The 26,677-nt window shown below is 37.4% G+C and overlaps 1 protein-coding gene across 1 annotated transcript in view; it reads left to right on the top strand.

Moving 5' to 3' along the window:
* TMEM135 (transmembrane protein 135) overlaps positions 1-26,677 on the top strand; it is a 159,484-nt gene that overhangs the window by 93,113 nt on the left and 39,694 nt on the right. Inside the window, exon 6 of the mRNA XM_041483686.1 lies at positions 6,914-6,960. Coding sequence (XP_041339620.1) covers positions 6,914-6,960 — 47 coding nt within the window. The remainder of the gene's footprint in view (positions 1-6,913; positions 6,961-26,677) is intronic.

Genomic DNA, 26,677 nt, shown 5'->3' with positions numbered 1-26,677 from the left:
CAAGGATTTCCTTTTGACAGGATCAGCTAGTGAAAGAATGCAAAACATTGCATCCCTTGAAATTACCAGGGAGATGTGGCTCCATTTCAAGAATTCCAATTGGCATATGTCTTTTGGGACTACTAGAGTTTGAGCTTGGTGAAGGACAACCACCATTTTTCCTAAGTCCTTATGCTTTCATACAAAACCAAATAACCCGTTTTCAATGTAAAATATCTTTGCTTTAAAAACTTCATTAATGGCATTTCTGTACAGAAACTGTGTAACTTCTTTAATAAGCAGTGGCAACTCTGAGAAATGGAATAGCTCATTTTTGCTGCTTGCTGCAATTCTTAGGAATTGAGGAGTGCTCCTAATAGAAAAAGAAGGGATATTATAAAGAGATTGAAATGGAAATTAAAAAATAAAAAGTAAATCACAATTTCTGATTAGTATGTAAAAGAGAAGAGATATTATATGACTTCACAGTAACGAGACAGTGCCAACTCAGCAGGTACAGGCAGTAATGTTCCATGGTGGTTGCATGTGTTCTGTTACAGCTCTTGGATCTTGGACTCAGAGTCTTGGTTGTTCCAGATCTGTACAGGCCAGAAGAAACTCAGAGAGCTTTGCATTCTCCCTTGGCTCCTTCTCTCTCCCTGGGGGATTGAGAAATAAGGAGCTTGTGGTTAAATGTAAAAATGGTCACTGGAAGCACCCTAGTCTTGTCCAAGGCATTGCTTGGTGCTCTAAGGGGCCATCTGTAACACAGCACTGGCCTTGGAGGGAGGAGCAAGGGACTCGGACACAAAAAGCTGGGGGGTTGCAGTAGGGCTGGAGCTGCTGCAGGATTTGGGAGTTTGTTTTCCCTTCAGTCTTCACTATATTTTCAATAGAGTATTAATAAGTCATTTGACAGACCTGAAGTATATATTTTATTCAATACTGAAATTTAATTAAAAATAACAGATTTAGAAGTTGTTGCTAAAGTGTGTAGAAATGCATGTTTTAGTATTTATAATGCATTTGTTTTAGAGACATGCATTAGTAATACTATTTTTATGAATGGTAATATCACAGGAGACCATAAAATCATCCAGGTGTGTACTGATCAGTAGTGGCTGGTGCATCTCACCACAGACTGCATCAGGTGTACACAAACCAGTCTAATCAAATTTCATTAATTAATCTAGGTAACCATAGAAAAAGTTGCAATTTTACTAGTTTGAGTTTGACAAGACTTCAAGTTCTAGCTGTCATTTTTCTACCAAATTATGGAATTGTTTTTATTCCTGCAGGCTGGTACTCCAGCCATCTTCCTGTCCTGTCTTGAATAAGCTAAAGGCATTGAGATACTGGCAGCTTTAGTTTTGTAGTGAGTAGTGTAACTTGAGCATTGAACTGCTTTTTGCATCTGCCTTTTCCTGGTGTTGTTTAGCTCACTGACTGGTGGGAGTAGAGTTGTGCTCTGGAGAATCTGCTGTACTTGCCCAAAAAGAACATCAGTCTAAAAGGTGGGGAATGAGCGACCTCCCCAAGTGATTTTTACTTACTCGGGACAGTGAATGGATAAGTGGATAGGATAGATAGATAGACAGGACAGTGAATCTCTGTGGAGAGCAGGGAGAACTGGTTCAGTGCTCAGGAAAACCCCTTGCCAATGTAATCTAGTGCTAAGTGACTGTATTGGCCCTCCTTTGCACTGTGTCTGTGTAAGTGCTGTTCATGGCAGTGATCTCAGAGGTATAGCTGATGCTCTTGGCACCTCCTGGGTTTCGGTTGAAGTCCTCCCTTCAATCCCATATAGGTGACAATGTAACTGTCACATAGGAACTGCTGTCTCAGCTAATGGTGACTGATTCCATCAGGTAGTTGTTTACTGTGGTAATTTCTTGCCTGAGGCATTAAATAATGGTTAAAAATAACTATTTATATTAGCAAGAGTGATCAGATTTTAAGAGGCTGAATGTAAAGTAATGTGGCTCCTGCTTTTTGGTGTCTTTGGTGTCTTTTGATATGACTTCTGGTATCTTTGTTAGTTACTCAGAAAGACTGTGATTTCCATCCCTTTTAACTACTAGAGAAGTACAGAAAATTGCATGCTTTTTAAACTAGCTATTTTGTTACTGGAAAAGATTACCCAATGTGTTTTATAAAGACAGTTTATTGATTAGAATATTATATAATGTTCAAGTGAAAAAGAGATATTCCATACATATGTATTTCCTGGGTCATGCATTGCAAGACCATTACATTAATCTGCATGGCTAGTTCCATTATTTTAATTTGTTTTGTTTTTGTTAGAAGGGAGTTTGCTTAAGAGATAATCTTAGTGATAAGAACTGTAGAAAACATTTTAATAAGGGCAATAACACATCTTGAAATAACATTTAGGAACAGAAAGCAAGTGTAGGTTTGGGGGCTTACTGTTAGTGATACTTTGGTTTTTATTAGGCTAATTAATATGTATGGAAAAAATCAGAATGGCTTTTGGGTGCAGCAAATCATTCTTCATGTCTGAAGTGGGGGTAAATTAGAAAAATATATTGTGTAGTCAGAAGTCCCATGGAACATCTTCTGTGATCCCTGGTATAATAATAGACATTAGAGCTACTATGCTACTATTCAACTGTGTGTATAAAGGTGAGAGGGGGTTATAACCTCTAGCAGCAGAGGCAGCAGCAAACTCTTCTGTGGATGAATATCTTTTTTTTATGAACTAAAAATGTATGCAAAATAGTTGGGGTTTTCTGCATCATATATTTTAAGAGTAAAAATTTGTAACCAACTGTACAAAGTTCCTAGTTATATATATCCCAGTTATATATCTTGTAACTTTGGAAGAAATTGGCTCAAGTACTAATTACTGAAGGGGGCTTATTTAAACTGGGTTTTTAATTTTCCATGGTTTTTACCACTAATCCTTTCCTCAGACAGAGTTTAGCTGGCAGTTCAGTTTTCTGTAGCACGCAGCCTCCAGGAACTAGGAGTAGTAGTAGTAACTTCATATTTATCAAGTGTAGCTGTAAGTCTCACATATACTGTAAAGTGGTTGATCAGAAATGTGATGATTTTCAGGCTTTATGAATACACTGGAAGTCAAGTGTTATGTGCCAGTTGAAGCTGCCTTAGGTCTTCCATGAGCTGGTAGTAGCACTATGCAGTGTTGAACTGTAGCTACCTCACTCTGGATGCTTCTGCCTGCTAATATCACTGATCTGTCCATTTACCCCCTCCTGTCTTCATTAAATAGATTGTGAGTACCTTCAGTGCTTTTCTTTTTAATTACTAGGTCTGTGTTCCTTTATCACAGACTTCAGTCCTGCTCTTTATTCTGGCTGTAGGGGAGCAAGCAGCCTCCAATCAGAGACCTTTGTACCCCAGGAAATGTGACTATAATGGAAATGCTTAAAGAAAATGCACATAACCTCAGGATTGAGTAATGTGCGGGAAAAGCCTGAATACACAAGACTCAAGTAGTTTTGATAGTTTTAGCAGTGTTATTTTTTCCTTTCTTTGGGCCAAGATTTTTATCTGGCTGTGAGGGAAGGTCATTTGTGAGCTACTTCTACTGGTGTTACTGGGTCTGCTGCTGTCACCAGGGCAAGTGGTAACCACTTTCACCCAGAGCTTTTTGTTTTGTGCTTAGTACTGGGTACTGCCAGATGTCACTTCCTGTTGCTGATTATATGAGGGCTGAACTTTCTTGGAAAAAAATAAATACTGGCTTTGTCAGCGAACAGAGATCCGGAAAAAAGTACCTTTTCAGTTTTGTCAGCAAATTTCCTTTTATTTTAAAATTTTTATTAAGGTTTAGCATAGTACAGTGAAGTATAACGTAATCAATTAAATTAAAGTACTCACATACCAAAAATGCTAACCTGTCCTGGAGCATAAGGATTTTTTCTTGTAATCTACAGGCATCTCTTCATAGATGTTAGAATCTTTAGGGCATATAATTCTCATTAGCAACATGCAGGTTTTCTGCTTGTATTTGTTTCTGCAGCTGGAAAGATTCATGGTCTGTATTTTGCCAAGTACATTGTGTTGGTCTTCTGTTGTAAATCAAAAAGTAATGGACTCTGCAAGAAAAATCCCAAGTGAGACTTCCTGCTCACTGGAATAGAAGTCTTAAATTCAGTTAATATTTAGAATTCTATTTCTGTAGGCCTTTTTCCTTTTTTTTAAAATATAGTTATTTTTCTTTATGTAGTTATTTTTCTTATATGGTTATTTTTTTTCTTAATACAGTTATTTTAAAATAATAACTATTTTTTCTTAATATAGTTATTTTTAAAACTAAAATAGGTACTGCATATTGTATTGAAGATACTACAAAAAATTCTAGAATGGGGAAGAAGTTAAAAAAAGGCTTATTTTGAAAGTAGCTTAGATTTGGAGCAGAGCGACAATTTTTCTTCTGTTTCTGCCTTATTTGTGCTATGATAAGGCAATCTCTGGACTTTCCATGTGGGGCTGTGAATTTCATGTAGAAGAGTCTGGGTCTGGTTAAGCCACACGTCTTGCTGTCCTTCAGCTGAGTAAATATTTTAGAGACCCTGTCAAACATGCCCACAGCATTTCTTGGATATGTTTGCCTCTACTGATCTTAAGCATCTCTGATAAAGGAAATTCCACAATCTCACAGACAGCTTGTTCTGGTGTATCACTACCCTGGAGAGCTCTTTCTGTAATCTAACAATGCTTTATTTGCTGTAGATTTAACTCTGCCTTCCTCCTTCTGTACTTGATGAAACAGATTTTTCAGTGTATGATAATTATACGAAGGTAGTTGTCATATTCATCATTAACTACTACTTTTATATTTTCAGCAGTTTTCCAACAGTTGTACCCTACAGGCCTTTTATTCCCATTATGATCTTCTGGACTGTTTTGTTTTGTCTGTGCTTTTCCTTAATAGTGGTGGTCATGGGGTTCAACAAAGGGATGAGTTGTGGCTCTGGTGAGGAATGGCACCAGTGTATCCTGGGGACATTGGAAAGCAGCTTTTCAAAAAAGAATTGGGGGTCCTGGTGGGCACCAAGCTGGACACGAGCCAGCAAAGGCCCCTTCCAGCATAGGAGGCCGCTGCCAGCAGGCTGAACAAGGTGATCTTTCCCTCCTACTCAGTGCTGCTGAGACATGTCTGTAGTGTTGTGTCCAGTGCTGGGTTTCCCAAGCTGAGAAAGCTGTGGTGCTTTAGCCTGGAGTAGAAAGAGCTCTGAGGGAATCTTAATTATACATATAGATTGTTAGATATACTATATAGAATACTTCTTAGATTATTATCAAACTTACTGGGGGAAAAAAAAGTCAAAAAGGAATAAAAGAAAAAAAGGGGCAAGAAAAAGACTGTTTAGTAAAGTCTTTTTAGTATGCAAAGGCATAGTTTTTGTTTTGTTTTTGTTTTGTCATTCCCCCCCCAGTCATCCAGAAAACTGGTTCTTTGCCATATCTCACTTATTTCCCAATATTGTTGCTCAGGCTGTCAAGCTGCCTTCTCCCTGTGTCTCCAAAATAACTTCCAGAGAATTGATGGTTGGTTGACTGATCAAGTACATTTTGAACTTTAGAGGAACAGGGCACATCTTTTTGAGTAGAATTTGTGTTTAAAAACAAGTGTGCTTGTCTGTTTTTGCTGCAGGTTTGAAATGAAATATTCACTTACCCTCATGAAATATACCTTTGCCCTAATGATTTGGTATAAAATTATTTCAGATGTTCACATTTTTGATACAGATTAATAAAGTATGATAGTACTGATGAAAGAAAAGGAAAAAATGAGTAGTTTACACAGCAGATGTTATAATGTCTCATGTTACATAGTTTTAAGTTACAGAGGACTTAGAAAATAGAAATGGTGTAACTTGTAAGATTTTTTTTTTTCTCTGCAAGTCATTGTAAATATATCCTATGCAGATTTTTCTCACACTTTTTGATGTTTTAACACGTAGCAGCCTCCTGTTCTATGTGTTCATAACCTTCTAATTTACACTTCTGCCACCTCGTCCACTTCTTCTCACATAATATGTCTGTATCCTCTCATGATGAAAACTTCTTCAACCCTTGAAAATAGGTGCAAATATTTTCTGAAAGACTTGCAATATTTCTGTAAGTATTTTGCCTCCTAAATGATGGTATTAATATGGGCCAGTATATCTAGAACAAAACAATATTTTCTCACTTGTGAGGTGTACCTGGCAAAGATGGATTGGATTAAGGCAGGTTTTCTTCAGCACTTGTGAGTCCCTGTGAAGATGATAAGGAGGAGGTAACAGCTCTGAGCCCCAGCAGAGAGGATGGCTGGAGGAAGTTGGATATTCCCCTCTCAGTGCTGGAGGGCTGCTAAGTTTGCTCAAAGACTCTTGTATGAGCACAGAGCAAGACAGGATTGTTCCAAGTGAGTTTAGCACTAAGCTAAACTGCTAGAAAGGGTACTGTTAATTTGGAATAGAATTATCTACTCTTAAACTTGCTGGAAAGCAGTTCAGCACAAGCAGCTGTCTATACAGATGTTTTAAACAACGTTCCTTTTAAACTGGAACTAGCAGTATGATATTTGAATAAATCTCAAAAGCAAAGACTGGTAGAATATGATGTTTAAATTTCAGTTCTAATATTTTATTGTTTAAATTCTGTTATTTCATAATTATTTTATTACTTGGTCTTTTGTTACAGATGATTTTAGGTGATGCCATCTGCTGTGTCTAACCCACTACCCTGGTTTGGGTTTCAATTTTTTAAGCTTCTGCAAGAATCATTCAAAGTCCACTAGAAACTAGGCAGTCCTTTTTGGTGGACTCAGATAAGCTTTCTTTCCGGCCACTCAAGCATATAAATAAAGCGTAGCTTTTATAGTAAAAGTTATAAAATCTTCATTATCCAGATCATGCAGTAGTGTGTTATGTAGTAACACTCTTTCTCTTTCTTCTAGGTCCTTTTGTTCTGCATCACAGCTGCTCTGTTCATGTTCTTCTTCAGGTATGTCACTGGTGTATCTATTTATGTTGTAACAATTGTTTTGAACAGTGTTTCCTAGAGCTTATTGCTTTTTGGTACTCCTCTGTATAGTCCTCACTCAAGATGAATTGACTGGAGTGCTTCAGTGGCATCACCCAGTGCTGTGATCATAATTGGGCTAAAAAGGGAAATGTTGAGTCTTCTAGAAAATATACTGATTACTTAAGGAGTTTCATCTCCTAAGACCCTGGAGATATAACATGGTGTGAAAACAACTGAAATCTGCTTTTTGTGGCTCTTTTTAAGAGCTCATGGCAGGAAGATCACATATTCTCTTCTGGTAAAAACAGAGGAGAACAGGAAAATCAAATTTAGTGGTCTTAAATAATGCCAAATATTTGACTTGTGTGCGGGTGTAACTACCTTCTTTCAATTTTGGAATAAACTTGTTTCACATGTTTTCACAAATTATGAATTATAGCCATGTTTTAAAACTTACAGTGGTGGGAGGTGGATGAGACACTCATTTTAATGGCCTGTTTCTCTCTCAGTTTGCAATGTAGATGTATGTAATTTATCTTATTTCCCTTAAAATACCAGACCTCTCAAATTTTCTTCATTATATCTCAAATTGGAAAGTTGCTTTTTAAAGTAACCTTTGACTACAACCCTTTGGCTTAGAATTTTCTGCGGCATGCAGCCATCTATGGTTCTTCAAGCTGTATGATCCCCTGGTAATTGCAAAACTCTGGAAACTGCAGCTTGTTTTTCATAATTCCATTACTTACGGATATTGGCCAAGAACAGTCTGTGGATAGAAGAGGGCTGTTAATTTAGGGGATTCGAAGAAGCATTCCTCCTTTCATCTATAACTTATTAAGAACCTTGCATTGGCAGTCTTCTTGCTTTATTTTCTTCTACATCTCTGAGTTAAGCCATAACAACCTCAGAGAATTTGACTTGTAATGTTGAGGTTAGACACCTGTCTGCATGCATGCTGGTCAAATGAACTCAGAGCACTATAATTCTGGTCAAAACTATATGATCTTGGAGGAACCTAATTGTCTCCTACCTATGTCTTTGGTAATGAAGTGGTGTTTTAGAGAGAGACTGCAAGTTAAATCACAGAATCCTAGAATAGTTTGGTCTGAAAAGGAGCTTCAAGGTCATCTTGTTCCAGCCCTGCTGCTATGAGAGCAGGGACATGTTCCACTGCACCAGTAGTCAAAGCCCCATCCAGCCTGGCCTTGAACGCTTTCAGAGACAAGACATCCACAGCTTGTCAGGGAAACCATTCCAGCGACTCACTGCCACATGGTATGTCACAGTAAAGAATTTCTTCTTAATATCAAATCTAAGCTACTCTCTTTCAGTTTGAGGCCAATACCTCATCCTGTCACTACATGCCCTTGTAAAAAGTCCCTCTCCAGATTTTCTGTGGCCTCTTTAGAGGTGAGAACTGACACAGAGCCCAGACATGTTTGGTGAATTTTTCCCTGACCTGACACAGAAACACTGGCAGTTGAATGGTCTCCAAACCACTTTCTCTTCTAAAATAGTGACTCCATGCCAAGGCTGATGGAATATCCTGTTGAGCAATCAGCAACAACATTTAATTCCTTTCGTCTTTGTGTTTTAACAGTGGAATTAAAATAAAGGCACAAGTTTAGTTTAATTATTGGGGGAAAAAATCTATTTGTAAACACCAATGAATGTACTAAGACAAATTTGTCAAAAATAATTAGCACAAACTAGTTTTTGGGGTGTTGTTTTTTTTTTTTCCTTCCTTGGTATAATCAGTTTTGTGAGTCTTCTTTTGTGTGAAGACTTCCTCATATACTTTCCTAAAGAAACCAGGTATAAAGGGGTCTGGGTGAAAATACCTCTGGGTAGGAACAGAGTCTGGTCAACTGCTCAGGGAGATAAGACAGCAGAGAGGTCACTTAATCAGGCCTCAGAGTTGTCCATTTGTCTGAACTGGCTGTGATTGTGAGCTGGTTGCTGTCTGAATCAATAAGTGAATTAACCATTGATGCCCTTCAGTAAGATTGTGGACAGCCCTTGGAAAAATCCTGTGTGGAGTCCTAGGGAAGGCAGTCTTCTTGTCTCTGTTGCTATCTAAAGCAGAAAGTAATTGGGAGAGTCATAAAATTACATTTACGATTTAATGGCTCAAAGTCGCTTCAGCCTTTTTCTTAATCATAAGTGGATCAAACTGACAAAATTACATTCATACTTTTGGAATAAACACCTTGTACAAAGTCAGATCTTCTGGCTTGTAGTATATATTCCTGTTGACTATAAAACACTGTTAACTCCTAACAAGCATTCACTGACCTGAAAAACAGAAAATTCTCTTTTGCATTTTACTTTGCTTGTTCCCAGAGTGGCTTTTTGTCCTCTCCATCCAACTAAAATGTCAACAAAGGTACTGAGAGTAGTAGTAGTCATAGCCACCAAGATCATATAAAATATCTTTCATTACTAAAGATAAAATCCTAATATCTATATGGTGTAATTTGAAGCTTAAAACTTTTCTAGAAAGAGATTTAATGTAAGTCTATCTCTGTGCTATGAAGGTCTGATGCTTGGGAGTCAAATGTTGCATGGAATAAAAAAGAAGTAGGCTTTTTATTTTCTGAGTTCATATAAACTGCCTTATCTGAGGTTATCGGATTCTCTGATCTTAAAAATTATTACTGTCCCTAATAGGTAGCCCTGGTTGGAGCTGCATTCCTAACAGCTCCAGATTTAACTAAATTTGGTAGCGTTTTCTTCTCTGTTTTGAGCTGAATCATTTTCCTTGCACAGCTTGTACTGTGATGCATAGTAGCTGCATTGGACTGAGCCAGTGGTGCTGATTGGGAAAGCGTGGAGAGCACAGATGCTCCACAGCATTCACACGGACTGTGGTAATTTTTAAGTAACTGCATACGAGCATGACTTTAGGTGATCTTAGCTGAATCTAGGAAATTAAAAGTTATTTGAGTTGGAAAGTTCAAAACTGTTTTCTACATGGAAGAACTGAGATATGTTCTATACATCACACAGCTTCCAGGGTAGCTTTCAGGTTGCCAGGTTAACAGCAGCCTGTAAAGTTGAGTTTGCTTAGTGTTGCTTCTGGAAGGCCAGTGCTCTGGTTGATAGTTATCCATTAAAAGAGGAAAAAAAACAGTATGGCACTTAATTGCAACATGATCATACCTCTCCCTTGAGGTGGGTGTCTTCCTACCTACTCCCTACTGTTGCAGGAAATACTGCTGTAGCAGATGCATGAGTCTTGGTCTGTGGAAGTACTTCTTCTTGATTTATTTGAATGTTTCCTTTTCTAGTATATTGATTATCTTCAGTATCTCACTATAATCTCTATCTTACATTGTTTTTTAAACAAATTCTGTAATAATGGTCTGTTAATGAGGCAGGTATTTCATACTAGCTGAAAACTTCACCAGGCAGCCTTGATATTTATTACTGGAGTTTTCCCCAAATTCTGTTGGACTGTTCAAACATTATTGCATCTGCTACAGGACAAGAAAAATAAGGTGCTAAATCTCAGGAGTAAGGAAGTGAGGTTACAGAGCTGAAATGGTAGAAGGAAAAACCAGGAATAATTACTCCAGAATAGGTAAAGTGAGAGTCAGAGTGAAAGGTAAATTCAGAAGAGCAACATACAAAGGAAGACAGTAGGAAGAAGGAAGGAGGGAATGACCAAAGAGGGAAGAAAAAAGGTCATGTCAGGAGACATGAAAAAAATAGAAGAATATACTTGGAAAAAAGCAGCTGAAATGCAGATGATAGGTTTACAAGTAACAGAGTTATATTTACACTCAGAGTAAGCATATTTTAGTGCAGTACTTTTTTATTTCTTCTCTTCCATCCTCATCTTGTGGTACTTTTCTTCTAACTTGGACCTCTGTTTTTTCTCAAAATGCTTCTGCTCCACCCCACTGGAAGTGATGAAATTAAGATGTATTACTCATTTGTAGATAGCTGTAGTGTCCATAGTGTAGTGGAATCTGATACATGTATATTTAATTCACACATTTAGGCAACCACAGTTGAAACAGGTTTGTCCCCCTTCCACCCATATTTGCCTAAGAATCTTAGATACAGAAGTGTGTCTGGGGAAAGGAATGTTATCATATCTGTAGGATATTATCTGTAGGAATTATTTTTTAGGTGATATTTAACTCCACTGGGTCTGAGTGTTCACCACTTACTCAAAAAGCCCAGTACTTAGTGGTGTCATCTGGTGTGTTGTGCATAGGACTTCTTCATAGTGTGCTACTTTCCTGAAGAGACCAGGTATGGAGGAGTCTGGGTGAAAATACCTCTGGATATGCACAGTCTAGCTGACTCTAGTTCCCTTCAAGGAGAAGAGAGAGCAGAGAGGTCACTTGATCAGTCCCCAGAGATCATTCTTAAAGTATCTTCTAATAAAAGTACACTTTTCTTTAATGCTTCTAATTATTTTTTAAATTTCAGTTTGCACGGAATTACGTTTGTGGGTAGAAAGGTTTCCATTATGCCATGGTTTCATGCCAGCTTATTTCAGTTTGAATAATTCATAGTACTGTCCAGAATACTTTTCTAAAGTAATTGGATAGAATGAAATGAAGAAGCAGGAGGGATCCTACAATGTGTAAAATAAATATTTGTAAAACACAGTGCAATTGTTTTTTTAGTAGCAGTTTCATTTAGAGTAATGCACAAGAGATTTTTTTTTTTGAAGGGTGATGCAATGGCTGTGCATTTTCATGCTTGAAGAAATCCACTTAATATAAAACTTGCAGTCTCTGTACAATGAATGAACACCTACATAGAAATCCTATCCATATAAATGTAGAAAATCCAGCAATTTGGGTGAATATGTGTTGTCAGACTACAGTACTGGTTGCTATAGTAGTTAATCCTTAGACCATATACCACCAGTTTATAATATGCACATGTTAATTCATCTGCTCTGAACCTTAGAAAGCAAAGCCCCACCTATGAGCTGAAACCAGCTATTAAGGAAGGCTGAATGTTTCTGATGATGGATTGATCATGAGTTGAGGATGAAGGCTGCCTTCTCTAGAGATAAGTGCTGAAGTGTTATGTTCTGAAACAGTAATTTAAGACAATCTGAAGTTACTGCTGTAATTTTACAAAACAGGACATAATGTTTTTCATAACACAGGATTTGCATAGCTCACAAGAGAAAGCTCTTGATCTTTTAATGCCATTTATATATTATGTGCTGATTAAAAATGGTTAGTGAAAAAAACATCTAAGAAATGCAGATGCAGTGTCATATACTGCTACTAGAGTATGAAATTTGTGTAAAGACACGGAAAACCTTTGAGAAAGGTCCTTTTGTTTGCAGAGCCCTTTATGCTATCTCATTAAGGAAATTCTAGCTTCCCAAATTACAGCTATTTGCTCTTCTTTCCCTGTGAAACACATATCCTGTAATTTATTCAGTATTTTTGACATGGTATTTCAAAGTGCCTTTATTTTCTTTTAAAAATGTGTGGTACCAGTGCCATGTTAGTATCTTGTTTAATCACCTAAACTGCCTTCTGTGCTGAAGCAACTGCTTGAAAGATATTTTTGCCTTATAATTCTACTTTCCTGCTGCAGTAGAATCAGCAAGCTTAACAGTCAGAGTTGCTGTTATATGGATTTAATATGAAATAATCTTCTCCTTTCTTATAAAGATTATGTTGGAGCCTTTTCTATTTGCTGTAGAGTTACAAGAGTGCATTAAAAGCCCTCTGCTGTTGAATTATTATGCAATAAATCAGAAGAAAAAAACAGATGAGGCTTTTTTTCCATGTTTATATGTTTTTTACTATCCTTGTATAAACATCTCAAAGTTAGTGATTCAAAGCATTGTTTTGGTAAATGTCATGAAACTTGATTTCTGAGGTATTTTGGATGGCCTGGTGAGTAGATGAAAACATTCAGCCTCCTAAGAAATGCTATAAATACCAGTTTGCTTTATTTAGTGTGAGCAAAAGTAGAACATGGATTGCAGGAGGGGGTTGGGGATGAGAAGATAACCTTCTGGGTTAACTCAGGCACTTCTGAAGAGCTCACAAACCGACTAAAAATGCCCCCCAGAGACTTGCTGCTGGACTTGCACAGACTGGGTTCAAATATTAATATGGGTAAAAGGTGAGATAATCCATATCTACCAATGGAATAAAAAGTGAAAGAGGATTTTTACTCTTTTTCTTTTCATGAAAGATATTTTTTGTGCTCTCATAGTCTTTTAGCAGACTTCCACTGCGTTTTAGTTTTTCTTTTCTGTTTCTTTTTATTTGTCTCTTAAATCTTGCTATACCATGTTGTTCTTTTGGGTTTATAGTACTTTTAGGTTTAGTTTGAAGGGTAATTTTGTGGATTGCTGTATTTTGTGGAGCTCTGCTCTAAACTCTGCTACATTCACAGGAGAGGGAGACTGATCTCCTCAGGCTAATGCTGGACATACATGTGTGGTTCAGAAATTATAAAGATGCATCTTAAGCATATTTTTATTACTGCATGAATTCGAGATTTTTAGATTTTCATACAAGTAAGAAGAATATCTGGACCTAGAGATTTTACAAAAAAAAAAAAAAAAATTAAGGTGGAAAATCGCAGTGACCAGCAGGATTAAGGGGAGCATCTTTAGCTGGTTTGTGAGCCTGTCCTGACACTCTTGCACCTTCATTTTTTGCAGTGGCTGCTATACAGTGTCCATGAGCAAATCCCACTTTTGCAATTTTTGTGTTCTGTGAATCATTATTTTTCACCTATTCATTTAGGAGGTACTGGAGGAAGAAGACAAGAGTGGTATTCATAAAATTAGAAGAAATCCATTTTGATACCCAGCATAGCATTAAAGAGAACCTTACAAGAATTAGATCTTTGACCTGTCTCTAGGGCCTCTTTCCAGGGCTCATCTTCAGCTTTAGGCACCTATCTGATTTAAGTTAGGAAATAGGAGGGAAAAATGGGCAAATCAAAGGCAGTTCTCATCTTGTGTAGGCTCAACTCATGTTGAGGAGCTTCCTCTCTCTCTTACTGATTATATAGGGGATTGTGCACTAAACTTACTTGCATAGCTCCAGGTGGAGTATGTCTTGGTTAACATTTTTCTTTCAAGTTACCTAGAAATCCTGTTAAAATTATTCTGAGGGATGGTAAGTGTTTGGAATTAATGAAATGCTGAGATCCTATGATTTTTCTAACATATTCTGCATACATGGCCCATGTCATCTTTCAATTTCTTGGCTTTGAGATGAAAAAAAATTACCTTTTGTTCTGCTAATAAAAGAAAAAAAAACAAAAAGGAAGTGTTTATTAAAAGTATTTATTTAAGTATTGATTTTTATGGGTTATTGCCAAAGTTTTTGGATGGAATTGACAGGAAAAGAACATCATAGAGCAAACTGCTCTCCTGCTTGGAAAAGATATGTCAAACAATTAAAAATATCCTTTTAAGTTCTAAACGGAATTATTGTAATTTTTACAGTAATATAAAGTTCAAAATTTCACTACACTCTGTGATCACTTTAGATCATTGTCAAGAGGAAAAAATGATAGCATTTATACCTTTTTTGTGTCCTAAAGATGCATCTTTGGAACTGGAAAGGTTTAAATTTGCCATTATTTATTTCTATCTTTCAAAATGTACATGCCAATTTGGTAACAGTATTTAAAGTATTGCTTTAAATTAGAGGCTTGTCATGCACGTAATGTTAATTTTACAAAGTTTTTTCTAGTACCTTTTCTTGAAAAAGAATGTATTAACAATATATTTAGTGATTAGAATGTAGCATTTAATATTCACGTTTACCTTTCAAATATATGTGTTTGTGGTACTGAAATGTTACTAGAACACACTTAGTCTTAAGATACTAGGAGTTACTGGAATAATTTCCTGAAAATACCCTGAGAGAAAACTTCTGACATTTTGATAATGGTCCTTGGTTGTGTGCTGCCTGTTGTATTTCCAGTTTCTCCCAAGGAAATGCACACCACATCAGCCTTTAATCCTTGTCCTGGTTATTTTATGGTCAGCCATAGTACGGCTGCTATGCCAAGCCAAGCGTGTCTGTGCCTACCCCAGAAGAGGTGCAGAGTGCATGTTCCATATACACCATAGGAGACTAAACCAAACCTGAGAGTCCATGCTGCAAGATTTAGGTGTTCAAAGGGATAAGCATAAATATATTTACAGTATTTCAAACACTCCATCTGGTAGTAAGATCAAAGTAGCTGTTACCTGGTGCCGAGCCGTGCGAGTGGCATCTCTGCCTGCCCCCATCCGAGCTGGCAGCTCTGCGGTCTCCTGAAAAGCAGGTGAGAGTGTAGGAAAGGTGAGATAGAGTCACAGTGACAGTGTCACTATCAGCAGAGTCAGATGGTTAGCATTGCTTTCCCAGAGTTGTGATCGATTGGGAGCAGTGGTGGTGGGAGCCAAGGGGAGGAAAGGGACTGAGAGGAGGCTCCAAATGGGGCTATGTGCAGTGGGAAAACAAATGTTCCTCTTGAGTGCCTTTCAAAATATTTTTTTCTTTGGATCCTCTTGAGGATGACTGATGGATTATACGGAGTTTCAACACTGGCTGTTTCTCCTTCACCTACTCCTGTTATCAGATGCACTGCTTGACCAGAGGAAAAAAGAGAAACGTGAGGAGGAGAGATGGAACAGTATCCACAGTGAAGGAGTAAGAAGCCAAGCAGGATAGAATTTTGACCAGCCATGATCCAGCTGTAATTAAAGGAGTAGGAGAACATGGGTGGTTGCGTTATTAGGGCTGTAGTGCAGCTTTTTGTCTTTGGGTTTACCAAAGCTCTTCAGATAAAGTATTTATTTAAAAGCATAGTGGATCATAAAAGTAACTAATTTGCAAGTAATCAGGTCATTTTTTCCCTTTTTTTGTTTCTGCCTCTTGATCTAACACAGAAACATTACATACTTTTGCAGCATGCTTTCTGCAACTGTTTTCATGTGCCTAAGCAGTACCTTAATGTTATCTGTATCAAATGATAGCCCAGAATAAAGGTGATCATTGTCCTTTTGGCTTTTTACAAAAGACAGATACTGCTTCCAATCCCTTGAACCACCTTTCTTGTTATAGGAAGTTTGCCAGTTCCAGTACATACTGTTTTTCACTTTGTCTTTCAAGTTTAAAAGCTAACAGTGGATTGAAATGAGTAGGCAAGTATTTTATTGTTGTATTATACCCTTGTCTTCAAACTAGCTCTGTTCTTGAAGGCATGAGCTGTGGTTAGGTCAGGTCCAAATGAGAAGTATCAAATGTGTGGGCTCAACTTGGGTTAGTTTTCATTTTCCCTATGTTAAATCATGCTGCTCCTGATTCCTGCAGTCTGCAAAAAGGCTGCAGAGTAGGCTTTTTCAGCTGCCAGTGAGGGAGGAAAATTATGTTCTGTTTAGTTCCTGTCTTTCCTATCTTTTTTTGTGGTTGTTTTTCATATTGAGATATGCTGTTACATCTGTTCAATGGTAATACATGTGTCAAAAGTCAAGAAGATTCTTTAAAGAATCTTTAAAGCATATGACTTCTCTTTTGTTGGGCTTCGCTGCTTTTAAAAGAAACAAAACCCCTTTTACCATAAATTCAGAAGTCTTGCATAATTGCTTCCTGTGGATTAAGTAGTACCAAAGATTTTGCAGCTATAGGGGAAGAAAGGAAAAATTTTTGATAAAAGCATCATGGTTTCTATTGCCACATTGCATGGTACACATGCCAATTTGCATGCTAGGAAGTAAGTGAAATATGGATTTTAGTACTGTGCATAAACTATTAAAAATATAACTAATCAGCCTACAGAAAGAATTTATTTCTTTAAGAGTTAAAATGGAATACCAGTTAGTAAAAATAGTTCATTGCATTTGCTAAATCAGTAAGTTTACTCTTGTATAGAAAAATACAAACTTTTGAATGTAATGTGAAGAGATTAAATTTAATTTACCATGTTTAGTCACTTTTAGTCATATGGTACATAGGTTCCTGGAATGTATTTAGACTTTTTCTTTCCAACAGTAAATCTTGTCCTCATTTTAAAAGATTGCTTTACATGTAGCTGGATCCAGTTGCACAGTCTCCTCAAGAGAGGAAATGCGTTGCTTGCAGACAAGCAGTACAAGAATTACGGCTGTACAATAGGGAGTATTTTTCCACCATTATCACTTTTCAGTGGAGATTCTTTTTCAGATACGTAACAGTGACTCAATGAACCAGGAAAATGTTTACCTGCAAGGTGATCTGGTGGTAACAGGAGAAGCTTTTGAGGGCTAAAATTTCAGGCGTCTCTGTCCAGAGCCATCCCCAGTGGAAGAAAAAGAGGGTCTCCTCCCCTTCTTTAGGTTTTGTCAGTCAATCACAAAGGGCTTTTGTACTGCTAGCATATTGATGTGTCTGGGCTTTGGCTGTTTATCATTTTCCTGTCATCCTTAAATGCAAAATAAAAGAAAGGAAATAGCTTCTGGTTCTCAGGCTTTGAGAATAAACTGCTTGTGGCTGCTGGGGACCTCGTCAACCCAGCTGCCCTGGAATGCCTTCTGTGGGGATGTGATCACTGGCACCATCTCACATCACCCCTGTAGCTCCCAGGCACTGGCCTGAACAAGGCTGATATTACAAGTCAGATGATGAAAAAGCAATTGAGGTTCACAGATTCGATTTCTGTCTTTGATCCTGGCATTAAAGTACCAAGCTCTGTGAGTGGAAGTACAGTGCAGACAAGATTTCTGGTCGCTTTAATCCCACTGCTAAAAAGATCCATTCACAGGATGTAGGGATTGTCTTGTATTTTTGCAGGATTTCAAAACTGTTAGATGTATTTTATCTGTTTTTTGCCAGCACTACAAGCAACTAGGTTTTTTTCTTCCTTATTTAAAATAATTTTTCTGCATGACTTTTACTTATGTCTGCACTGTATAGTAAGGTTTTGGCAGCTAATTGACTTACCCTTTCACATACATTTGAGACACTTTACATTTTACATACAGAGTGCTAAAGGAGAAGATTTAAGTACCCTGCCGAAGGCCAGAGACAAAATTTGTGTGCCTTCAAGCCATAGAGTTCCAGTCCTGTTCTTAAATCACAAGGCTATCTCTCTTGCATTCTTGTTACAGGACATAATTTAACTTTGAAAAGTAGGGCATGGTGCAGAATTGCTGCCAGAGAGTTAGGTAGAAAGTAGTACATAAACAGCTATACAGAACCATAGAAAGAGGCAAGAGACAAGGATGTTATGCAGGATGTGCCGAATGCTTTGCACAAGTCCAGGCAGGTGGCATCACTCACTCTTACTTTATCCACCACCACTGTCACCCCATTGTGAAGGGCCCCCACATTTGTCAGGCACAATTTACCCTTAGTGAAGCCATGTTGGCTGTCAGCAATCACTGCCTTGTTTTCCATGTACCTTAGCATAGTTCCCTGGAGGATCTCCTCCATGATCTTGCCAGACACTTAGGTGAGACTGGCTGGCTTGTGTTCCCTGGGTCTTTGTTTTTTCCTTTTTTAAAAGTGAGATTTTGTTTCCCCTTTTCCAGTCACTGGAAACTTCACTGGCCTGCCACAGCTGCTCAGAAAGGGTGGAAAGTGTCTTAGCTACTTCATCTGTCAGTGTTCTTGAGATATGTGGATGCATCTCCTCAGGTTCTATGGCTTTGTGCACCTTCAGGTTCCAAAGATGGTCTCAAACTTGATCTTTTCCTATACCAGATGGCTCTTCTATCTCCCAGTCCCTGACTTTTCTTTGTGCAACTCAGGTGGTGTTGCTGGAGCACTTGATGATGAAGACTAGGCAAGAAGGTCACTGAGTGCCTAATTTTTCTCCAAATCCCTCGTAACCATGTCTCTCATTTTCTTCTAGAGAGGGCCTGCATTTCCTCTTGTTTTCTTTTTATCACCAGTGTACCTACAGAACCTTTTCTTGTTGTCCCTGGTGTCTCTGTCCAGATTTAATGAGTTTGCCTAGGAGCACCTTGTTCATCCATGCAGGCCTCCAGGCATTTTTGCTGAACTTCCTCTTTGGCATGCATCACTCCTGAACTTGAAGGGTATGATCCTTGAGTATCAACCAGATTTCTTGAGCCTCCAGGGCCTTATCCCATGGTATTATACCAAACAGCTCCCTGAAGAGGCCGAAGTCTGCGCTCCTTAAGGGTGTTGAGCTTGCTGTGTGTCCTCCTTGCAGCCATAAGGATCTTGAACCCCACTACTTCATGGTCACAGCAGCCCAGGCTGCCCTTGAGCGTCACATTCCCCACCAGCCCTGTCTTGGTGAGAACAGTGCAGCATAGCTCCTGTCCTCGTTGGCTCCACTATCACTTGGAGAAGGAAGTTATCATCAACACACCCTGTACTCTTTACTCCTCTTGTTTTCTTTGCTGTCCCAGCTCACCATAATTTCTTTTGCCCATTTGTTGCCTGTTGGTTCTTCCTGGTTTTGCTGCTGCTGCTTTCTTAAAAATAGTTACCTAGTTTTGCTGAGCTGAGGATCTGTGTAGTTGCTTATTTAAATTAGAAAACAAAATTCTCTCCTGGCATTAAAGAAAGCGAGATCCCTTTGAGCAACAATTAGGAAAAATTTAAGAACCATCTGTGTATTAACAAAATCCACCTATGAAAGGAGAGTCACACCAAAAAATGAACTATAATTTTTAGAAGTTAAAGAAATTTAGAAATGGATTTAGAGTTCAGAAATCCCTGCTTGTCGTTTGAATGTTACCTGTGTCTATTTGATTGCTACAATCCTTTGTGGCGAGACTGAGTGGTTGCAGACACCAGTGTGGTCATGAAATACAAGTCCTGAACTGGTAACTCACACTGATCACATGTTTCTGATTTGATAGCAGACAGGGCAGAAAATCTCCGTTTCATGAAAAGCAGAAGGCAATTACATTACATTAGAGTCTACATGTTTTGGTGTGTATTTTTAAAATAAATAGTCTTTCTGTTTGTGCAAGGGTTGCACGTGATCAGATATTTTACATGTAACTACTGTGCAAATTGAATATATATTTGTAGTCCAAAGACTGCAGTCTCAATATGGCTTTTAGCATATGACATTTGTATTTCATTTTAGAAAAAGGCATATTTTTAACTACAGGCATTGGAAATACTTGAAATTCTGTTCCTGTGAGCTAATTGCTGACTAGAATAGGAAAATAAGAGCTACTTTGTGGTTAGATGCTTGTGGTCTTTCTTTTGGCTTTTAGCCCTTAGATAAAATGTCAGAGAAAGCCCAGCAATGGATAATGGCATCTATCAGTGTACCCTGGACATAATTTGAAGTCTGTCAAATGTCTGCTACTTTATAAACATTGATTTACATAGTTCTTCTTCATTCTACCATCTGCTTATTTGGTTGAAAGAGTATAAATTATGTCATAGATGATTTTCACAGACATGCTTCAGTTCATAGAGTCTCAATTTCACAGAAAAAGAAACTGCTGCAAGAAAAACCAGTTTCTTCTGTGAAACTGAGACTTTATGGGCCAGTTCAAATACTCTAAAGAATGAGACATTCTTTATTCTCTTTCATATGTTTGATACATTGAGTAGAAACCATACGGAGGAAAGGTTTCTAGTCTTACATTTTTTGCCTAAATAAACCTACCATGAACTAACCAGATCTGATTAATATAATAATAAACTGTATTTCAGATTCTGACTCTACTCTTACATTAATACCAAACCATGGTTCTCATCATCAGGTGAAACTATGGTTCATTTTAATTAACTTGTAAAAAAAATTTGGATTTCACTTATGGTGTGGATAAGATAATTAAGAAGTAAGATAATCTTATATTAATAAGATAATATAAGTAGATAGTAAGTAAGAAACACCCTGAAAAAAAATTTTTAAAACAGTCATATTTAAATATTTGCTGAAAGGAGTAAGATTAGTGCATTTTAGATTTAAGTCTGTTTTGTAAAGTAGGTGGGATACCTGAGGTGTTTTAAATAGCAATTTTCTGATATGCCAGAGTTTTTTTCTCTATAAATTTGAATGAAAACATATTTAGTTTTTTTCAATGAGGCATTACAGTAGTGTTTAGCCCAGGATCATGCAAATGTCAAAAATTCTGGCATGATTCCTCAAATACACTCTTTGAAGACACTTAGAAGAATCAAGGAAGTGAATAGCAGTTTGCACAGTTATTGATGAAGAATGAATTGTGTCAAGTCAATCTGGCTTCCCTCTGTGAAGATTAGAGGCTTCGTTGATTCAGAAGTGATAGAGGCTATCATATATCTTCAGTAAATCTTTAGACAGACTCTCATGTGACATTCTCATAGGAAAGGCCAGAAAGTACACTGTAGGAAAAACCCTCCTACTTAAAACTGGCTGAAAAACCTGAGTACTGAATTTACCATCTAGTGGAAGGGATAATCCATCTACAGATTTAATATCAAGCTCTAAGTAATCATCCTGATGATTATTAAAGTTGTTGAACAATGAGACCAAACCTGTCTTCCAAGATGTCTGGCTTTTTCCACAGATTTAATGAATATGTCATTCAGAGCAATTTGGCAAATTGGAAAATACTCCCAAAATATACAATGCAAATTGATGGAAGGTTCTGTACTTTAGAAGAAAGAATCAACTGTACAGATGGAGAATTTGGAACCTTTTCATGGGTCACAGCTCTTCATAGCAGCGTGTAGGAATTAGATGGCAACCCAGACATGAGTCAAAGTACTGAGATGTGGAGAACAGCAATTGTAACTGGGGGTATGTGGCTGCTGGCTGGAGGAACACAGCCAGAGAGTTGTCATCAATGGCTCTGTGTCCAGTTGGAGGCTGGTGATGAGTGGTGTCCCTCACAGCTGTGTCTTGGAATGTAGCTCTATTAGTGGTCATCAATGATATGGTCAGTGAAACTGAGTGCACCTCCATCCCTGGAAGTGTTCCAGGCCAGGCTGGATGGGACTTTGAGCAACCTGGTCTAACTGAAGATGTCCCCTCCCATGGCAGTGGGGTTGGAACTAGACAATCTTTAAAGTCTTTTCCAGGCCAAAACATTTTCTGATTTTATGATGGTATAAATAAGAGTTGAGCATACAAAGCATGTGAAGTTACCACTGATCTCTCCTTAGTGTCAGTAATGTCAGCTGCAGTAACAAAATTAATCTATACACGGACTTATTGTGCAGAGCCAGAGCAGAATGGAAGTGATCAGACATTTATAGACCATATTGTTTGAGAAACTTGAAATTACTTGAAAGGTTTTGTTTACTCTAGAAAGATGTTAAGCTGATACTAGTCTCTCATGTGTGCAGTACTTCTGTAATGAGGACAAGAATAAAGGACTCTGTTTTGGGTAAAAGCAAAAAAAAAATAGTAGTCTAAAATTGCAGGGTCTGGATGTGGGTTAGAAATAATTATATTTGAAAATCTTTCTAATATTAATACTAACCAAATAGTGAGGGATGGTTTGAGACCAGGGTTGACATGAAGGGTAGAGCTGCAGTTGTTGTTTTTGATGGAGAAGCGACTATTTGAAATTTCTTCTGTAATTTTATATCATTATTCTATATAACCTGTGGTCTAAGTTCAGTTGTGATCATGACCCTGTCTCTGACCGTGCATCTTGATTCTAAGGACAGGAGAACTCAGCTAGGCTGGCATCCATACATGGAGGCTAAATGGCTGGTGTTGAACTAACATGGAAATTTTGATGTTTATATTGGATTTTTAAAAAATAGTGATTTCTGTTCCCTGCAGGAACTGTTCCTGCATAAGGCATGAACCATCACTCCTAAAAGAGAACCTATTGGAAATACTATGTTTTGTATCACCTAGGTGTCAAAGAACAATAGATTGTATTTAGTGGTAGAATTTCTGAGGAAGGACTGCTGGCAAAATAAATATGTCACCGAAGCAACAAAGATCAGCTGTAGAGAGGAAGATGATGTGTTGAGGACACCTTTGATGTGCTGGAACACCTTTGTGACTTCATGCAATGTAAATGTGTGGTAGCTGTAATAGGCTGGGTCTCTATGCATGCTTGTATGCATTTCTTCCAGGAGCAAGGTCTCCTGAAGAAAGAAAGAAAATATGCATGATTGTAGCACAGGTCTTTATTTAGCAGCTGCTCTAGAGGGCTTTTGAAGTCTTGAAATCTCATCAGTTGTGCAGTGGGAATACCAAGGAACTTCAGGTTTTTCCAATTATTCATTTCCTGGTTTAAAATATCTTTTCTCTCTCTGTTGCTTCATGAAGAATTAACTAAAGAGATAGCTGCCTGTAGCGCTGAAGGAAAAACTGAAGTCATAAAATGCTTGAAACCAGAATGTATAAGTAGAAAAGTTTCTTTCTGGAATTCTGCTTTGAGTTCATTCTTCCAATTTTGTAAAGATCAGTTGATAAGATAAGAAAATTATTTGATTTGTCCCTGCCCTTTAGAAAAGTTAAATGTTAAACACAGCTAAAAGATAGCACTATTAGGTTTTCAGCATGTGTCACCTTCCAAAACTGACTTAATGAAATAGGAATTTTACTTATCCTCTGTTGTCACTCTGTAATAAAGACTGACAGGTTACTGATAATTTCTTGCTGATGCACCTCTTCTCACAGGGACAAACAAAGGGTAAGCCTGGCGCTGAAAGCAAAGCTTTCAAATCGTTTAAGAGGTTTGGGGCTTTATTTGTGGCTTCTGATAAGAGTGTGAATGTTTTCACTGAACTGAGTGTGCTGTGAGTAGGTGATAGGGAAGTGTCAGTTCGAGTTATATCAGCACGACCCACCCAAGCAGTTCTAGTCTAAAGTCACATTAGAAATACAACATAAATCATATTGATTGAAATGTAAAACCATTGACTGCTCTAGACCACTATCAAAATGGTTTATCGGGTGTTATAAAGTGCTTGAGTATGTTCTAAGAAGTGACAAACATGAAGGGAAAGTGCAGGAATAAATGAATTTGAGTTTCTTAACCAATATCCATGCTTTCCTCTTTGGCAGTATAAGAAACATTTGCTTACATTTTATGTTTGATAAGCTGAAGTTGAAGATGTGATAATTTGCCGTGGGTTCACTGTTAATCTGTTGTCAGTTGTCTTTGGGAAGCATGGAGTGACTTACCCAGGAGTTATTCTTGTGATTTACCAAAGCAGTCTGGTGGTTCTTAGTTTCATTCAGCCTCTCAGCATGTCCTTATTTCAGACATATTCAATTCACAGACAGCTACTATTAATTTTAAAAATATAAAAGACTAATTTTATGCATAATTTTGTGCATATCTCTCTTTAAAGTGCCCTTGCAATCAAGTAGCATAGCAGCAATTAATAGAATGTTGAACATGCCACCTGGTACTCAGAATTATAGATAACACTGTGACTGATATGCACATTTGTGCTCACATGTATCCGTTGACAAGCAGTTATCTAGGTTTCAATGAGAGGCATTAAAAAATGCAGCATTTCTCAGGAGAGATAAAATTAATATAAAGTCAATTTTCTTTTGAATATTCTTAGTCTCATTAAATAATGTACTCAAAGGTGGAAATGCCTGCACTTTCAGTTCCATTTAGTTTCTAATTTTAAAGAAGTCCTCTGGCATTTGATCTGCAAATGCATTTTAAGACTTTAATTTATATTACTATATTAATTTAATATAAAGTAAACAATACTTTGGAAAACAACCAAAGCTATGATGGTATGTTTTAGTATCTAGGAACTATTTGGTTGATTGCCTTCTGCTAAATTAAATTTAAAATGTTCATTTCTGTTATTTGCCCTCTAATTGGTATCTCTCTATTCCTCCTTGTAAAGTACAGCTTCAGCTGAAAGTATTCTTTTACTTTGAGCAAAAATAGTTTGTATATAAATACTATATTTTGTGTATATGTGTATGTATGTTCAGAAGCGCTCTATTACTTGAAATAACTTAAGATTCCATGTTAGGAAAGATTTGGTGTTTTAAATTGTCAGAGCACCAAGATGATTTGCAAATACTTAAGCTCTAGGTCTTCTTTTTCCAGTCTTTTCTTCTCTATTCTATAGGCTACACATAAAGAAGTCATCTATTTAGAGGGGCTTTTCTTTTTAGGAAACTGGACATGTTTAACCCTTAATTTTGTACAGGATAGCCTATCCTATGCCCATTAGAGCAGTCCTGGAGGTTTCCTATCCCCAGATGAGATGGTCTGCTAGGTTTGTGATTTGTCTGTCATTTTATTTTATTTGCAAAAGCAGGGAATGAAGAAAAAACCCACATACTCTTTAGCGATTCAGAAGGTGTCTGATAATGTAGAGATAAAATCAGTTCAGGTCTGAAGGGCTTTGTGGTGTGTCCAATGTAGGATAATTTCCCACTTCCACAAGTGCTCCTTGGCATACTGTGTGCTGCTAGTCTGCTGGTAAAGCTCAGGGTGCTATTTACACACAGCTCTTACTCTGCCACTGGGTAGAGTGAGCTTTTGGAGAATGTCTCTTTCAGTAGCCATCTGCTCTGTAATAGCCTTTTTTTTCTTCTTTCACTTAGCTGGAAATGATTACCTGGCATACTTGACATTCATCTCAAGAACCCAACACCTTCCCTGTTCTGCTTAGCATCTCTTCTCCTGTGCTTTGTTCTTTTCATCTTACGTCAGATCTAATTTGATGCAGATATCTTGTTTTAGATATCTCGGTAGGTAAAAGGTAGATAACCTCATCTGCATTTTTATATTGACAAAGGTTTTCCAGAAATCTCCTCTTTACCTAAGAGTTTTCAAGTACCATTACTTTAAAATGTGCACTCAAATGTCCTTTTTAAGTTGCATTTTTCATATCATTTATTTCATGCTGTGTGAGAATTGCAGCTTAAAAGATAGAGACAGGTGAAAGAAACAGAAAGTTTAATAATCTGCATCTGTAGTTTAGTGCCATTTCATGAAAGTGCTTCAGAAGGCATTGCCACTTAAGGTTCATTTAGGGTTTTTAAAGAATTAATAGTGAATTCCTTTTTCTTTTTAAACACCAGATGTTGTAGTTCTGCAATGACATTTCCTGATTTTTAGGAACTTCTTTGATATTGAGTATGCTAGCAACTAAAAGTCTTGGGAAGAGAAAGAATTATTTTAATTTTCTTTTTAGTTAAAGTATTCTTTGCTGTTATTTGTTGGAATAATAGATAAGCACTTTTTTAGATTTATTGATTAAAAAAATTATTGAAGTGCAATATTGCCTGAATAATTTTGCCTGGTGTTTTAAAAGTAGATCTTGGGAATTGGATATTTAATATAATTTCAGTGGTTTCTGATGTGAATATTTAACAAAGAGGAAAAAGTTGCTTCATTTTTCACAATTGAGTAGGTTGGTAGCTGATAGTGAATATGTTGCTGCTCCTTAGCTTTAGCAAGACTCAGTAAAACAAAATATTCATTGTTTTTTTTGCATAATTGAGTAATGACTATTTCCTGAGTAACACCCTATAAAACCTCAGGCATTCTTGGATATATAGAGGAAAAAATTGTTTGCATTGTGTATAGTATTTCTGTAACTAGGTAATTGTCTCTCCTTTATGCTAACTGCCAGAGTTGCTCAAGGTGGCACATTAGACATGAAATGGAGCTGTAAGGATCAAATTGAGCTTTATTTGAGGAAAACCAAATGGGAGGTAGGGCTGCAAACTCAGTGTTTCCAGAGTCAGTGAGGTGGCAGGTGGGAAGCAGAGCTGCTCTGGTCCTCAGCCTTGTGGCACCCACCTGTGAAGAGGAGGTCAGGGACCCCCAAGGAGT

This window comes from Pyrgilauda ruficollis, unplaced genomic scaffold, assembly GCF_017590135.1.
Source record: "Pyrgilauda ruficollis isolate IOZ18807 unplaced genomic scaffold, ASM1759013v1 scaffold60, whole genome shotgun sequence".
Classification (NCBI taxonomy): domain Eukaryota; kingdom Metazoa; phylum Chordata; class Aves; order Passeriformes; family Passeridae; genus Pyrgilauda; species Pyrgilauda ruficollis.
Note: the sequence above shows the minus strand (reverse complement) of the source record. Positions and strands in the feature narration are given on the sequence as shown.